This window comes from Acomys minous (genome assembly GCF_964271855.1).
Source record: "Acomys minous genome assembly, chromosome: 4".
NCBI classification, from domain to species: domain Eukaryota; kingdom Metazoa; phylum Chordata; class Mammalia; order Rodentia; family Muridae; genus Acomys; species Acomys minous.
Window position 1 is genome coordinate 42,076,299 of NC_140486.1, and position 17,934 is coordinate 42,094,232.

Below are 17,934 nucleotides of genomic sequence, written 5' to 3' on the forward strand. Positions count from 1 at the left end.
TTTGTTTATCCCAGAGATTCACAATGTATTTATAAGACATAGGGCAGTCTTCTATTATGCAATATGGCATTGTAAACAGAGCTAGAATACTGTGCTAAAATGCCTATGTGCTAACAGGAAGATCAATCATACACAAGTTCTAGATCATGATTAGAGCAACAGAAATAAGCCGAAGACTGCGACACTTCACTGTAATGCACTTCACTAAAATATCAATGTGCTGGAAACATCTTTCTGCCAAGACAGTCTTGTGGTGAACTGGTGTTAGTGAGAAGGAGTCAACCATCAGACTTTTGAAAAGAGATGGAATGCTAAAAAATTTCTGGTAGCTACATGGTGCTTTTCAAGCAGCAGGAGAAAAAAAAAGTGTGGTTGTGACATAAAGAAAAAGCAGGTGAGCTGCTGTCTTTCTTTAGAAGGTGTAGCGATATCCCTAGGAAATTGTGGATCAAAATGAACAATAATGAATGGCTATTGCCCTTCACCTCAAAGACCAAAGGCAGCATACTAGGTCACAGGTGTTGACTGGGGAATGGCAGGATGAATCAAGGGACTAACTGGGAGGTGACTGAACAGGTGCAGGCATTTACGATGCCACCTCCTTGTCCTCCAGACTCCAGGGATGATGACACAACCTACAGAAAACACCTCTTCTTAATGCTGGTGATTAAGAGCTCACAGATGGATCCTGACCTGGAAGAAAGGCAGGAAGCAGAGCTAGGTTCTAGAACTTTCAGCTCTTGCCCACATTCCTTGTCCTGGCGATCCAGTCACCAGAAGCTTGATCTTGAACACGAGTTAACTCATTGAAGGAGGAAAAAGGCCAGGACTTCTGTGGAATTTAACATTTAAAATATGTGCATATCTCAGAACTAAAACAACAAAAAAAAATACTATCTTCTGAAAAACATGAATCAACATAAGAGGAAACTGTCAGGATGAAGAGAAGAATAATTTCTCAAAAGTGTGAATATTCTTCTGAAAAATAAAAGATACCTTCAATATGAAACAAGATATTAGAATTCATTCACAGTATATGATAGGATGTTCATACTTAGGACAAATATGTAAATTGTAACAAATATAACGGTATAAATAATAAAAGTGAGATGGGTACAAATAGATAATGAATTTTGAACTGGAGGTTCAGGTCAAATGAACATCTTAAAAGGAGATAGCATTGGAAACTTTAAAACATAGAAGCCAAAGGAAAACAAAGAATAGTAATTTCACAAAATAAGAGAAAGAAGCACAAATGTCTGACTAAGTAAGGAAAATTCATAGTTTCCATGATAAAATGAAAGAAAGAAACAGCCATAACAACAGAAAGCTAAAATGTAGTTAATCTCTAAATTGTGGAAATGTAGCATAGTTTCAGAATATAAACTGAAAAAAAAAGTTTACAGTATGAATGAAGACAGACCTCAGTAATAGAGACAAATATTAGCTATAATTGTAAATATTTGAATGTATGGATTTTGGCTTAGTGGCAATGCTAATAACATCAAAGGTGAGTATGTTACATTTGAATAACCACCAGTGGAAAATTGAAAACAATAAACTATTTTGAAAATAATTTTTAAAACTAAAGATAATAATTAAGATGACAAAACCAAGTTGTACAATAGCAGATATAACAGAGAAGACAAATGAATAAACCTACAAAATAAAAGACACAGTGATCGAGTCATTTAAAAGTAACATCAAACCCCATAATGACCTAGAGGAAAAATGAAAAGGTTGACTGGCCAAACTCAGTGTGTTACTAAACAGCAAAAGTGTAGAAATGTGAGGAAGTGGAGGTAAACATGGGTGAGAGACAATGGTGTGGGTGGAGGTGAGAGAGAAAGGAATGGGTGGAGGTGAGAGAATGCATTATATATACAAAGACTGAGTTCAATAAAAACTAAAATTATAAAAAGGGTTTTGCTGGCAGGCTGATTCATTAGGATATCTATTATAAAAATCAAACACATAAATCAGTTTCATGTTTCTTTTGCAAAATTAGGTAAATAAAAAAGATAAATAAAGATATAAAAATGAGTAAGGTATACAAATATTTAAAATTAAGGTAAGAAAGATATGCAGGTAAATAGGAATAGACAGAGAGTAGATACTCCATTTTAATTTTAGGTTTTTGAGACAAGACTTCACTGTGTAGTGTTGGCTGTCCTGGACTCCCTTTGTAGACCAGGCTAGCCTTGAACTCACAAAGATTTGCCTGCCTTTACCTTCCTGGGTGCTGGGATAATAGGTATGAACCACTGTTCCCTGGTGATGCAACAATCTTAATACTTAGAAAGTAAGCCACAGTCGGTGCGTATCATTAGTGATGAATTAGATCATTGTATAAAACAGAATTAGGAGAGAAATATGTGTACACTCACCTAACATAGTTCCCTATTCTCCCAAATAATTCACAATAGCTAATAACTTTATATAAACCAATAAGTAGAATGATAGACTTTAACAAAGACTAAGAAAAACTATTTATTACAAAAAATTAAATGATTAGTCTTGTGAATTTTTGAAGAAAAATATATATCAGAAACAAATCCATTATGTAACATATGAAGCAATTACCGAAGTAAATTCTACTTTAGATCACAAAGAAATGTCAATAATTCTTAAGTAGACAATATCATATGGTCCGTATTTTCTAACCAAATTTTATTAAAGTTTAAACCTTATATAAAAACATTCTATGAAAGTAAAATAATGAAATATAGTACATTACTATAGTAGTAAAATAATGAAGTGCTATATTACTATATAGTGAAATAATGAAGGCCTATATTACTTTGAAGTAAAGAAAATTATGGACTATTTAGTTAATGGCAAAATGAAATGCCTGAGGTAAGTTCCTGAGACAGTTGATCACTAATATTTTATATATACTTGTCTGTCAACAAATTCTAGCAAAATTAGAGGAACATTTTTTACATTACTGGTGGAATGTAAATTGATGCAACTATTATGGAATTCATGGTGTAGGTTTCGCTAAAAACTAAAAATAGGGTACCATATAGACCCAGCTACAACTACTCGTGCTCATATACCTGAAGGACTGCAGCTCAACATATAATGCGAATACTTGTACAGCCATGATTATTGTAGCACAATTCACAGTAGTTAAGAAATGGAATCATCCTAGGTGTTTATCAACATATGAGTAGGTAAAGAAAATGTAGTAAACAAACAGAACGCAATTTTATTAAGCCGTAAGAATGAGATAATCACATTGACAAAAAAATTAGAATGCAACTAGGAACCATTATATTAAGTGTTGTGTGTATGTTAAATGCTGTGTGTGTGTGTGTGTGTGTGTGTGTGTGTGTGTGTGTATGTCCCTCTGTGTGTGTAGGTCTATATATATGCAGTTGTATGTGTGTATATGTATGTATCTGTGTATGTTTCTCTGTGTATATATATTTGTCAGTGTGTCGGTGTATATCTCTATGTGTTTGCATCTCTCTGGGTGTAGGTATGTTTGTGTGCATGTCTGTGTCTGTGTGTGTCTCTGTGTATGTATGTGTCTGTGCATGTGTATGTCTGCCTGCATATATGTCTGTATGTTGTGTGTATCTGTGTGTGTGTGTGTGTCTGCATTTGTCTCTATGTAGGTGTGTGTGTCTCTGTGTGTTTGTCTTAATTGGTATGTCTCTGTGTATCTGTGTGTGATGAAAGTAGAAAGAAGATGTGGGAGACAATTGAGACAGCATAAAGGATAGAAAAGGAAAGTCCAAAAATGTATAACATGAAGTCATGATAATGGTACTAATGACATAAAGGTAGAAGGTAAAGTTTGAGTAGGAAGAACTATTAGGGAAAAGGTAAGAAAGAACAAAGCAAAACCTCGTATATGGTTGAAAATATATTATTTCATATGATAACTTACAGTTTTTGGAAAAATAGTAATTGTCTGAAAAAAATATAATTGTCTGAAAACAAAATATTAAGTTAAAGAGGAACAGAGATAAAGCATCAATGAATGCCGTTGAAGGAATAAACAATAAAGAACACTAATGAAGAATTGGTATTTCTAGTATGAACAGATGAAAAATATGGAAGTATAATAGGAAATAAATATAAAAAATTAAGGTTGAAATATAATGAAGGCATATTGAATCTATATGCCAATACATATGAAAACTAAAATGAATGTATAACTACACAAATATCAAAGAGTAATAATGATTAAGTAAACAACATATGAATACATAAATAAATCTTATTCGATTATATATTAATCTGTGATAATCTCCCTACAATTACTAAGACTAAATAGTTTTACAATGGAATTTTCTCAATTTGCAGAACACTTTGTGTGACATAATAATTTATAAACTACTACAAGAATGAAAAATATATCTTTATTGAGGTATTATTTATATACCATAAAATTCACTCAACTGTATAACACAATTTTTAAATAAATTTACAGAATTGTAACTATTTCCATTGACCTCAGGAATTCCCTAGGCCCATTATAAAACCCTATCACTCATACCCTGTTTTAGACAACATTTGCCATTTCAGAAAGTTTCCTACAAATAGAATCATGAATGTTATTGTTTGATTCTAACTTCTTTAACTTTACAAAATATTTTAAAGGTTCATTTGTGTTATACTCCTTACTGTTATCAACTTTTACTCTATATAATTCATATGGTTTAATTATTTATCAGGTCACCTCTGAACATTTATGCCTTAGATTGATTTAAGTTTTGAACTACTAAAGGGCAATTGTAAGCATGCATGTCATATGTCTGACATAATTTTTTTTCATTCACTTGGTTCCCAGGATTACATTTAGAGTTCTGTGTTAAATTTATGATTGAAGTGAAACAAAAGAGAGGGAGAAATCTATCCCACTGATTTTTTTATTTTTTTTATTTTATTAATTTATTCTTGTTACATCTCAATGGTTATCCCATCCCTTGTATCCTCCCATTCTTCCCTCCCTCCCATTTTCCCCTTATTCCCCTCCCCTATGACTGTTCCTGAGGGGGATTACCTCCCCCTGTATATGTTCATAGGGTATCAAGTCTCTTCTTGGTAACCTGCTGTCCTTCCTCTGAGTGCCACCAGGTCTCCCCCTCCAGGGGACATGGTCAAATATGAGGCACAGAACATTCTCCACAGTTGAGTGGAGAATGGGATATGACTTTCTATCCCACTTCTTAATTATGTACATTCCATCCTTCTATCCATGAGTTCACATGTTGAGCACATCATTTTATCATAAAGGTATCAATACAAAGTTTCAGTCTGTGATATTGACTAACCTTGTGTTGTTTGACACTATAGCTTTATAATTAAATTTGAATATATGTGTTAAATGCTTCAATCCTTTCATATGACTTCCTGTATCAACTGGAAAATGTCCATGTTAAAATAACCATGGCTATATTTGACATGATAGATGTTGAATTTGTAGATTATTTTTGAAAAAAACTGATATCATGACAATATTGACTTTTTCAAATAATGAGAATGAGTTATCTCACCTTCAACCTTCATAGCAACGTATCACTTAATTATGGAGTCATATACTGAGAAATACATCATTTGGGTGATTTTTATCATTGTAAAAGCATCAGAGTGTGACCACAGATAAGTATGTATGGCTTGCTACTCACCTATGTTAAACCATAACACACACACACACACACACACACACACACACACACACACACACACACACACACACACACACACTTTTTGACAGAAGATTAAAACAAGTAAATAAGCTGATACAATCAAGAATCACAATGAATTAAATGTGTGAGTCTGCGGCTTCTGTCACATGTCACTCTTTTACACTAAACTGTTTTTGTAAGTACAAGTATCCCTAAGATAATTATGAAAAGGAAAGCATATTCAGCATGTGAACTAACAACACTTATCTAACAAGGGTGGTGAAGTCCACACAAGTGCACACAGTTCACCTTTATCATGACTGATGGTGTCGTAGACTTGTTTATACCAGTATCACTACAAATGCAAATACAATACTGAGGTGCAGTGCTAGGGGGACTGTGAGGTCCCTAGACAATGGATTCAGCTCTTTTATAATCTTGTAGATCAGTGTAGTTCCTGAATCCACATAGTACGTGACTGTGCTTAAGTATTCCATTTCTCTCTGCAATGTTCCGTAGTACACTCCACACACTTACTTTCACACATTTTATGTTATAGTTGAGTATAATCAATTACTTCATTGCTGAATTATTCATTGATAGTGCATAGATGTTCAGTTGGCTTTTACAATTGAGAACTACATTGACACAATTCTAGACCCACTCACTAGTCCTAGTGGTTTTCCCTCTGTGGTAACTTCGTGATTTACATGCACATGTATCATACTATAATTTTGAAAGTATGGATTTGTTTTTCATTGACAATGACTGTGCATTTGCTTAAATAAATTTGTTTAATCATGACTAGAAGTTCCAGCTTAATGTTGATTAAAATATTAAGAATAAACCACTCTTATCTCTCATTAATTTTAAGGACAAGCTATTCTTTGATTTCTAAATATAACGCCATCTCTTTTTATAGTTGTCCCCCATCTGGGAACCTTTACTTACACACAGTTATTATCTCAGTTACTGGATTTTGCTAAGCCCCTTTCAATGTCTGTCACATGGTTTTGTGTTCAGTTCTACCACTATGGTATGGGAGACTAATAAGGTTTGTTGTTGTCATAATGTGAACTTTGAGTTTTCATCTAGTTTCTTATTGCTGATTGTTTTGGTCTTTCTAAATTTGTGGCTTACACTTGCTACAATTTTGTTATGGTTTCTGGTTCCCATTTAACACGTCAATAGCTTCCTGATTATGATCTCTTCTGGATATTGTTTCAAATAATGCTGACCTGGCAGAACGAGGTGGGAACTGGTCCTCTCTTTTCTGAGTGTCTGTAGAAGATGGGGATTTTTTTCCCTGTTAGTTAATACCCAACAGAGTCTCCTGCATCTGGACTTGTCTTTGATTAGCTTTCTACTTCTCTGGAGATAGTTTTATTTTATTGTACGTGAATGGATGTTTTGCCTGCATGTATATCTATGAATCATGTGCATGCCTGGTACCCATAGGGCCAAGAAAGAATATCAGGTCCCCTGGAAATGAAGTTACAGATGCTGTGAACCACTATGTGGGTGCTGGGAATGGAATCACTGATCCATCTCTCTAGCCTCTCTTTGAGTCTTCTGACTCCAGTTTCAACTGACTTAGACCTGCTTTGACTATTTATTTATTTGTTTGTGTGCTTATTTATTATTGTCTTTCTGTGTCTGAGATGTGATATATATTGTGTGTGAAGATGTGTGTGAATTCATGTGCACATCTGAAAGTCAGAGGACTTTTATGAGACATTTTATGTCTCAGTACTTCCAAGAATATTTTTCCTTATTTTTTTTGTTTTGTTTTTATACTGGCATTCCGATTACACTTCTCTTATCCCTGACAGCCTGTAAGCATTCCCATTTTTGAAGCAGTTTTCTCCTTGTTTCCACTATGTTATTCCTTTATAATTCAAGAACTAATTTTCTTTTGTAACCCTCTATTTATATTTTTTAAGTAGGTCCCCACATACTAAAATTTCTATTTAAAAATATAATTTATTTGTAGCTAAACTGCTTGTTCGATTTTATTCTTTCTGTTAAAATCCTAACATGATTATTTGAGTATTTTATACACATTTTAAATGACTACTTCAATTATTTTTGTGCTCAGCAGAGCAACTGTATACACTCAGAAAACTTTTATTCATATTCTTCCTATATATTAAACTCATATCCTTCACCATTCGGAGTTTTAAAGCTGTACATAGTATACAATATACCAGATGTGTGTGTGTTATTCTCTCCTAAGGTTTACATTTACTCCACTTTGTCTGACTTTGATTGTAATAAAATTTTGAAATCTTGCTTTGTGTGGTTTGTAGTGGCTGATATGTCTGCTTTGAAAATGCAGGTCGCTCTTATTTGCAAGCCTAATCATCAAGCTAAGAAAAATAACAGAATTCAATCATTTTCTAATCTTAAGCTTCCCACTCAAAATTTAGTAAATTTCAATTTACATCTATAAACACACAAGTCAAACAGATTTGTTAATATTAGTGTGTGTGTGTGTGTGTGTGTGTGTGTGTGTGTGTGTGTGTGTGTGTGTGTGACTATATTTTTGGGGTTTTTTTGTCATTTACTTGTGTTTTATATTTTTGGGATTGTTGGTTGACATTGGAGTTTTAATCAGGAAAACAGAAAGAACAGAAGAAAAGGTATCTCAGAGTGGCCTTGTCTCCAAAGAGAAACTTGGCTTTTAAAGTGACAACCAAAGCCTTCCAGCCTTCCTAGCTTAAACAGTAGTCCCTTTAATTATAGACAAAGGAACTGCAGGCATTGGCTGGCTGAGTGCCTGGCCTGGTACTGTTAAAAGTGAGACTGAGCCCAGGAGAAGAATTTAGTTAACTCTGTTTCTTGCGGAGGCTGAAGTTCTCAGACATTCCTGGGCTGTATTGCCAAGGGAGATGGTAGCTGGGCTAGACCATGGATGATACGAGTAATTAGGGTGTGTCTACCTTGACTGATCATTTTAATTATATGTCAGGACCATAGGAGGAGGAAAAGAAAAATTAAAGAAAAAGCAACATAGGGGAACTGGAGGTGATGTGGTTGTCAGGCTAGCTGGTTAGTTGTCAACTAAAATTGTGAGATTTTTGTAAGACAGATGTTTCTATCAATATGGACATGTTTTAATTTAATTTCTAGTTATTCAAAATTTTTGTTTTTGGATTTTTTAAAATAATAAAATACATTGATTCAGTGAAATGGTCGTGTGATGCTCCCTATCTGTCCAGTGGCCAACCCCCTTCCCTTATTTTATGAGTCATTATTCTTTTAACCAGTAGACACTTAACTCATGCAAAATATTAACTTGAATCTCACCCTGAACATTCCAGGTGTTATGCAAGAGAAATCAGAAGGAATAAATCAGGGGGAAAACAGGTAAAGAGAATGCATCCAGTGCCTGCCGACTAAATACCTGTGTTAAACATCATGGCTAGCTTTTATAAAAGTAGTTGCTAAAATAATGACACCCAGAAATATACAGATTGCCCAAATCACACAGACAGTCCAAGTTCTGAAGTGTGTCATTATCTCTGTGGTCCAAGAAAGGTTCTTACAGAAACCAGACAGACAGGAGGTAAGAGAAATAGTCCCAGGAAACTCACACCATCTGGTGTGCTCCACCTCTCAGCACCTGACAGTGTTTTCAGAGTTGGGTCATGGGTTGGGCCTACGGACAAGCTGTTCCAGATACTTAGCCCACCCTTGGACTAAGTCACATTCCCTCCCTTCTAAGTGCTTGGCTTCACAACAGGTAATTAGGAAACAAACAGATAATTCTAAACAGAGTCCAGCATCATCTCGGAAGCAAACACAATTGGTTGACTCTAGATAGTCTCACCTTTGCTGGGGCTGTGGCCCTGGTGGCTCTTGACAAATGCTTCCTGCTCATTTTGGACGTTACTTCGTGTTCTCTGAGCAAGAGAAAGGAATAATATAATTTGAAGTTAAAACTGCTTGCCAACTTTTAGGAATAAAAACGGAGGCGATAAAGGTCACTTTGGCTGTTTTTCCTGAGCCTAGTCTGACATGTCAGAGGGAAAAAAGTCCTTTAGATGAGGGAGCTTGTACAGCTATCCACACAATGCTGGAAAAAAAGTCTCAAATATGGACTAGAAGAGGCAAGAACCCTGCTGGTTAAGCACATAGCTGACCTTGAATACCTCCTGCAGCAAGATGAGTATCTTGCTGCTCTAAACACTGTCTATGTCATTATTTGCAACATTTAAAAGACTACTTAACACTGAATTAGACAGCCCATTATTAGTGGAAAGGTGACTATCTCATACTCTGTAGTCCCCTTCTTCCCAGTTAAGCCAACTACTTTATTACACAGGTTAAAAAAAACAATTAAACAAGCAACTCTAGTAATAAACTATCTTGTAAGTTTTACAGCATTTTCTTCTTATTTAAAATTATTTATCCATACTACTACTCTATTCCTCGGTTTGACTCCACATATATGACAAGGAAGACTGTTTGTTGTAAATCAAACATTTCCTGGTTCCAAGGAGTGAGAAAATGTTATTCTACACGCATGGGCTCTCCTCAACCAAGGTCTTGCCTCATCACTTTTCTCGGTCCTTCTGTCTCTTCAGTAGACACAAAACACACTTTGAGTTCTTCATTATATCAATATTATTGGATATGTCACATTAAAACCTTGACATATACAATCCTGACTTTTGAAAACCCAATTAAAGGATAATTGCTTTAAATGGATAAGTTTAACCTTATCTTGGTCAGTGTTAAAGTCTTGACAATATTCAGAAACTGAGGATGGGGCCCCTGTTTAAAATAACATATTAGAAGCCCACAGGTGTATGTCAGGGGAACAGTCCTTGCTAGCATTTGAGAAGTCCCAGGATTAACAGGATTAATTCCTAACACTAGAGGAAATATCCAAAACCTTCTGTGTTTGAGGATTTAGAATTGATAACTCAAACCTTCTACTGTGTTCTGCTTGTCACCTATGAGAAAGAAATCAAGTTAAGGAGCACTGGACAGATGCTGAAACACTGAGTGACATCCTGGTAAATTTCCAGTATACTACTTCTGAGCAGGGCAGTGAAAGCTGCAGTCAAATCTTTAGTCCACCGCACCCTCATGTAATCCCAGCAGACTCTCCCCTGGCACCTTAAGGAGTCTAAATGCATTCTGCATAAATCTCTCTGCTGTCTGGCAAGCCACCAGGCAAGTCTGGTTTCTTCTTCTGGAATCTTCTCTGCCTCTCAGCTACAGCAGAGTCAAGTCTTAACAGGCCCACGGAATTTGACTTTCTTAAGTTCTTTTTATCTTAGAAGCAGGAAGCACAGAGTGGAACCATATCCCCACAGGACTTCAGAGTGCTGGCTCTATGAAAGGCCTTTGAAATCCCATTAAAAGTCTTTCTAAGTGGGTGGCAAATAATCAAGTTTCATCTGATGGGAGGTGTCACAATGGCCTTCTCAGCTTGTGTATTAACTCGTTTAGGTTTAGAAAAAAATGAACTGAAAGAGAAAGTAAAAAATGCCCTCCCTCATTGTTTCAGAGAGCAGCTTGTCGTTTGAATGTAAGGAAGGAGAAGGATTTTACTCACAGTATTGTTTTGCACATGCTGCACTTATTTTGGAAATAGATGTCACTGAGGCGCTCAGGTTTGTTGCCTTGGGAACAAAATAGCTTCCCATCTTTCATCAGTGCTCGAAATTCACTGCACGAGTCCTGGAAAGGATACAGTTGTATCATTTAAGCACTTCCTCAAAGAGAACAAATAGCACTATGCCCATGTAAAGAAGCTGTTCAGTCAGTTCAAACAACCCAAAACTAATGACTCTGGCTTGCCTTTTAGAGATAGTAAGCTCACCTAACAAGAACTTATCCAATGGAATTGATTAAACAGAATAGAGAACGGCGACAAAGGATCCTTGCTGATCTTCTAGGGTGACACTAGTGACCTCAAAGAACCCTTGACATGTTATAAATGCTTACTCAATAAGTAAAATCTCTTCCTTTATTACTGTTGTTATGGTGACCGTTGATATAACAGCAACACCGAAATACTAAGCTGATACACTAAATATTACCCGGCAGTGAAATAATAGTCACAGCTCCTAGAGTGAGAGGGAATTGCTGGAGGTCTGAGAGTAGGTGGATGAGCACTGGGCGCTGCCCAGGGGCCCTGACATACACTCTCATAGCAATATCAGCAGCTATTAATTTTTGAAAATGCTCAGTCATATTTGGAAAACGTTTGTCTAATGATCCCTTCCCCGGACAAATTCCAGATCCTTTGGCACACCATTGGCCTTATATCAGAGGCTGACTTCCTTCGGAGCTAATGAAGTTGAAGATGTAGGACTTTTTCTCCAAGGCTCAGGACAGGTGAAGGCACTTTAAATTCCAGTTTAACCTTTGGCACAGGCTCTAGTACTGCTATTATCTGTGCGACATCCCACAAGATATATTATTATCTTCTAGATTTGCACTTCATTTTGGTAAATGCCAGTGACCCCCCCCCCATTTATGAAGTGTAAAAAGGGGGTGTGAAGAGCATTTTAAATATTATAATCAATAGGAAAGGATAGTGGAGCAGTCTCTGAAGTGAAAAGAATCTGTGTTTTTATTCCTATGCTCAGCATGCTTTACTGGCATCCAGCTCTCTGCATCACTCTGCCTTTCCTGGGACTGAAGTGCATCTGAAGGTCAACAGTGCATCTGTGCTGTCAAAGAGGGCAAGGATTCAAAATGGTATCTTCACTCCCAAGTGAGAAAAGTTTACTAGGCCCTTCGATCAATCCTGCCAAATCTAAGGTCAATGCTTTCTTTTGATCTTGCCAAAAAACCAAATCCCATTTCTGGATGCTTCGATCAGAAGATAAGTAATAAAGCTTTTGTTCCAAATATCAAATACACCTCTCCCAAGGATTAGACCATAGAAGTGTGTGGACTCTTTAAAAAGCTATATAATTCAGTCTGTCAACAATCATTCATTATGAGATCAATGTTAAATTTAATACCATAATGCATTAGTAAAGAAGTGGAAAGATGCTGGTTTGAGTAGCTCTCACAGACTAATGAGTATCATTATATCAAATCCATCTGCTTAAATATATCTGGAAGTTGGAGCTATCTACAGAATAATTAGTGAGGAGTAAAAAGGAGTACCAGGGGCCGGGCCTTTGCATGGAAATTATGCTAAGGGTAATTTGCTAAAACGTCTTTGTTCTCACTGTCCAGTGATCGGTCAGAGAGAAGAAGTAGCAGTTTAAGGTAACACACTGCCAGCTGGCCATCTTGAGATCTGGTGTCTTGTTCTTTGATGTTTTTGCCAATTTAGAAACTTACTTCCTAGATTAATGTAAGTAATGGTTACATATTAAATGGTTCTAAATATAAATGGTTCTACAGAGCTTTCAAAACCTTCTAACAGAGAGGTTAACTAGTCTAGGATTTTTGTGATAAATAGTATAGTCCTTGTGAAATAGATATTGGACAATGTGTTTAGAAACACGAGTCATGATAATAGTAGAATTAAACTGAATCATTTTAATAGTTAAATTATAAAAGGGTAACATCAATCCAGAGCAATGTTGACTAGACTCAGTAATGTCACAGTTGAATTCCATAATTTCACAATTATATGTAATTCCTTAAGAGATCCAGTTTAAAAACAACAAACAAAAGCCAAATATGCACCAATTATTTAGAGGGTGAGTTTAAAAACCTGCTTACAGCACTCAGTGTGTTCAGACATAGGTCACTGGCGTTTTTCTGAGGTTTAAATAAACTGGCATAGCTTCCTGAGATGCGGTGAAAGACCACACAAAATAAAAGCATTAGATGTGCTTCTCTTTGGGGAATATGGAGTGCCCCTGAAATTACCAAAATACAGGAGGCTGACACAGACACAGATCTAGACTGAGACATTGTCCCCCAGAGACATGGGAAAAGAGTCTCTCTTCAGTATAACCCCAAGTTGACAACTTGCTTTTGCTTCAGATGGTTGCTCTCCTTGCTTTGATCAGGCCAAGTACTCCTTAGCCCCCTGGATGAGGCCCTGCTGTTGTCTTCTGTCCATCCACATACCTTTCAATAGGAGCTGACGCTGTTCCCATTTTTGTATTAGAGTGCTAACAATTTTCTTTGGTCTTTCTAATGACCCCCCTGTAGTAACAAATTTCAGCCTAAATGTAAGATCCTATCTGGTGGCAACAGTTGCTAGTCCATGGTGTTCTGGCTCATGTTTAAAACATTCAACAGGATGCTACAGTGCTAGGAAGACCTGCAGCTAGTGGATTTTCTGAAGATGAACAAACATTCATGATTCACCTTCTTTTGGGGGACAATATCCAAAATTACTCTGGAAACCTTTCTAGAGTGATGACTATTTTCTTGGGTCTGTCTTGTCTCTCATGCCAATAAAACAAAGTACCTAAACTTGTGTTATTCAAGAAAATTTTTGGTACAATAGAATTTAACAATATGAAAGAAATTCAGTGCAAAATTTTGAGCCACTGCCTGTGGTCTGAGATTTCTACATGTGTCCATTTCTCTAAAGCCGAGACTCTACTATATTCCCTTGAATTATCATTCATTAGTCAAAATTGGGTTAAATAATAGAAGCTATGGCAAAATACTCTAGAATATTTACATAACAGAGCTTTTTTTAAAGTTACAATAAAATACACTAAGAAAATTCTTTAACATCTTTTAAAGAAGCTTGGCTGAAAAGCTACTTCATTTCTTTATCTAATAATGTTCATAGCCTTTAGAAGATGCTGCAACAGCAGGTTACCAAGAAGAGACTTGATACCCTATGAATATATACAGGGGGAGGTGATCCCCCTCAGGAACAGTCATAGGGGAGGGGAATAAGGGGAAAATGGGAGGGAGGGAAGAATGGGAGGATACAAGGGATGGGATAACCATTGAGATGTAACAAGAATAAATTAATAAAGGAGAAAAAAAAGAAGATGCTGCAAATTTTTTACGTATTAAATATTATTTTAAATTGTACATATAGCAGCCTGTGGGCAAAATAAAATATGTACATGACGAAGACATGGCCTTTTCAATTATCCTTCGTGTGTGTGTGTGTGTGTGTGTGTGTGTGTGTGTGTGTGTGTGCGCGCGCGCGCACGTGTGTGGTGTGTCTGTGTGTCTGTGTGAGTGTATAAATATATATGAAACTCAGTGCTTATCCCATTTAGAAATGGAGACCACCTTTAGCTCCTGCAATATTCTGCATCTTATTCTTTTTCTTCCTGGCACTATTATTTAATGTGTCATATATTTATGTAATTTGCCTATTTATTCCTTTATTAACAGCCACAAAAAAATAACACTTCAGATAGGCATGGGTTTCATGTCTTCTGTTTACTTTAGAATGTTCTGTCACTTCAAAATAAGATTAGAAATTTATTTAAGTGTGTGTGTGTGTGTGTGTGTGTGTGTGTGTGTGTGTGTGTGTGTGTGTATACTATGTACTGTCTACAGACACATTTTTCTTTGTATAGTAATTACCAGAAAATAGATGTCCTGGCTTTTTCGGCTGCTGAGTGGAACAATAGTAATTTTTAGTTTGTATTTTATGTTTCTCTGTGGTGTTTTAAAGCACTATTTTAGTAATAATATGTTGAGACAGAGAGAGAGAGAGAGAGAGAGAGAGAGAGAGAGAGAGAGAGAGAGAGAGAGAGAGAGAGAGAGAGAGAGAGAGAGAGAGAGAGAGAGAGAGAGAGAGAGAGAGAGAGAAATACTTAAAAAAATTACTCATATTTGGTCTATAAAGTCTTGTTTCTTTGTTTTTAACAGAAGCTATTAATGCCTGTCAGTATTCTGTCTGGGTTATTAACATGAATGTGTTGGCCACAAATAATTTTTGTTTATGGAATTGGAATGAATTCAATAAGAAAAAGCACGACTGACCTGAATCTCTTTCCCACTGGCAGCATCTGGGACAAAAATGCAGAGACCATAGTTAAGAGAGATTTACTTAAGACAGGCATATTATTGCTTTACTCACAATGGATTTTAAAACAACAAATTATCTTGAATGTATTAAGATTTATGATGTCAAATCAAGTGAGGGCAGTGTACCAGGAGACAGTCACCAAGGCCCAATCACTTAGCAAGGTTCATCTACCTTGTCAAATAATACGGGCATGGTTCCTACTCCTACCAGATGATCTGCTTCCCCCAAAACTCACTGCAGAGTAAGACATCTCATTTTCCCTTAATAGATAATAGCATAGTGTATATGCCAAATACATCATACTAAATTGAATATAGCTTTAAACATTCGGTAGTGTGTCTACTTCCTTATTTCAGATGCAAATATCAAAGATCTCCCTGAAATTAAGATTAATGAAAATCATAGACTATTATACTTTTTAAAAAAAACTTTCTTTCTTATACCTATATATTTATTTTTTGAAACTGGGCATCATTTGTATATAGTGATCTCAAAAGCTTTATATTTGAGGTTCTGTGTTTTAAAATGCACTTTTCAGACATGGTAAATCCATGTAGTCCATGTCACCTCAACAATCAAACACAAAACTAGAAAATTTATTTTCTAGCTCTCACAAAAGTACTTCATCCTTCAGGTACAATATTTTAATTCATTTTCTAGAAATGTAAGATATTTAGATATTTAAGAATATTAAGATAAAATAAACATATAAGGTGATGTTGTTGCAAATCAGGAACAATCAATATAATTTATTTTTATATTTCATTAATTTATTTTTATATTCATTTATACATGTATTATCAACATGCCAATTGTAAGTGACTCCTATATATAAGTAGTAAACACTCTATGCTTGGTGAAGGGAAAATACAAAATAATCTATTGACTTTTTAGAACTAGTATACAATTGTACTTCTCAGAGATAAAAGTTCAATTGCTTTTAAACCCCTTTCTGTTTTTAAAGATGGATCAACACATACACACAGACACACATACACACAGACACACAGACACACACAGACACACACTTTCTACGTGGAGTTGTGGGAGAAAAGTCTTTTCCCCAGGCTTTAAGAGCAAGAGATTTTGGTTGTATGTAAATTGCTCACCTTGTGTGAGATACAGAGCCAGGGTCAGAAGCATTGGCACCGAGGCCACCTTCATGCTGAAGAGAGATGATGTCAGTCACTACAGGTCTGCTCTGAGCATTGCTCAGCTGGTGATCTAAGACTGAACTCGTGAGGTGCAGCTCACTTTTATACAAACTGGTGACACATACTCAGAACCAGTTGTTCAGGCTCAAGCTAGACTCCTTAGAAGACAATCAGCTTAGTTTCCATCTTGTGAGATCCTGACAAGGTACCAGATTTCAGCAGACAATATCTATTTCTAAAACAATAATTCATGATACCCATCCCCAGAAGGCTAGAGAAAGGACCCTACCTACAGCTGATAATTTCTAATCCTATGTGAGTTCCTCTGTGATACCGAGTATGCTACCTACTAGCCAAACGTGCTTCTCTCTAATTGACCTCTCTTCCTAAGTGAGAGGGGCAGGGAAAAGTAGGCAGATTGGTTGTCCTACCAATCAGAAAAGAAGATTTCCACATCCGGGAAAACTTGTGAGTAATGAGATATTCACAGATATTCTGAAGTGTGTGGCTTAGTTAGTTGCCACATTGTGACTACAAAGTTGACATTCTTTTCACTGCATAAACAGGTAAGCGTATAAAACATTCTGAAAATATGTCTTGCACATAAAAAATTTCTCTTAGGGCTGAAGATATAGTCCAGTGGTGAAGCACTTGGTTAACATGGGTGAGACGCTGAACTTCATCCCTACCTTAAAGCACTAAAATAAATCTCGATCAAAAGAATATTTTATCCTAACCAAATGCCACACTCCTCCCAAACTGTAGGGACTCAAGATTGCACGTCCCATAGTTCATCATATCCAGATTACACTGCCTCTACTAAATTCAATTTATTCCTTTATTACTCGGTCTTCCTGCAAGGGAAAGATTATTATTAAAAAAGTTATTAAAGATTATGAATACATGACAATGACTATTTTCTAGTATGTTGTTTGTTTCATTCTACAAGTAGTAAGTATATTATATATGCCAACACATCTGTCACTGTTGGGTTAGGCCTCCTAGCTATAGGACATTCATAAAAATAACTGAAGCCAAAACCAAATAGTTTGATTTCATTAATTCTTGGGGTTCCTACATACACAGAAAAAAGATCCTGAGATCACAGATCTTTTTATAATCTTGGCACTATCAAAATCCTTAAGGTCAGATTTTTCTCCCTTTTCTTTTCTCTCAGGAAATAATTTATTACATA

At 35.9% G+C, this 17,934-nt stretch overlaps 1 protein-coding gene across 2 annotated transcripts in view; it reads right to left on the reverse strand.

Annotated features, from left to right (window-relative positions):
- SPINK5 (serine peptidase inhibitor Kazal type 5) overlaps positions 1-16,837 on the reverse strand; it is a 66,128-nt gene extending 49,291 nt beyond the window's left edge. For both annotated transcript variants that reach the window (XM_084778811.1, XM_084778810.1), the window contains exons 1-4: positions 16,695-16,837; positions 15,540-15,565; positions 11,212-11,336; positions 9,475-9,547 (exon numbers count right to left, since the gene is read on the reverse strand). In XM_084778811.1, the coding sequence (XP_084634937.1) occupies positions 9,475-9,547; positions 11,212-11,336; positions 15,540-15,565; positions 16,695-16,749 (279 nt within the window). In that variant the 5' untranslated portion in view covers positions 16,750-16,837. The remainder of the gene's footprint in view (positions 1-9,474; positions 9,548-11,211; positions 11,337-15,539; positions 15,566-16,694) is intronic.
- Positions 16,838-17,934: the final 1,097 nt, after the last annotated feature.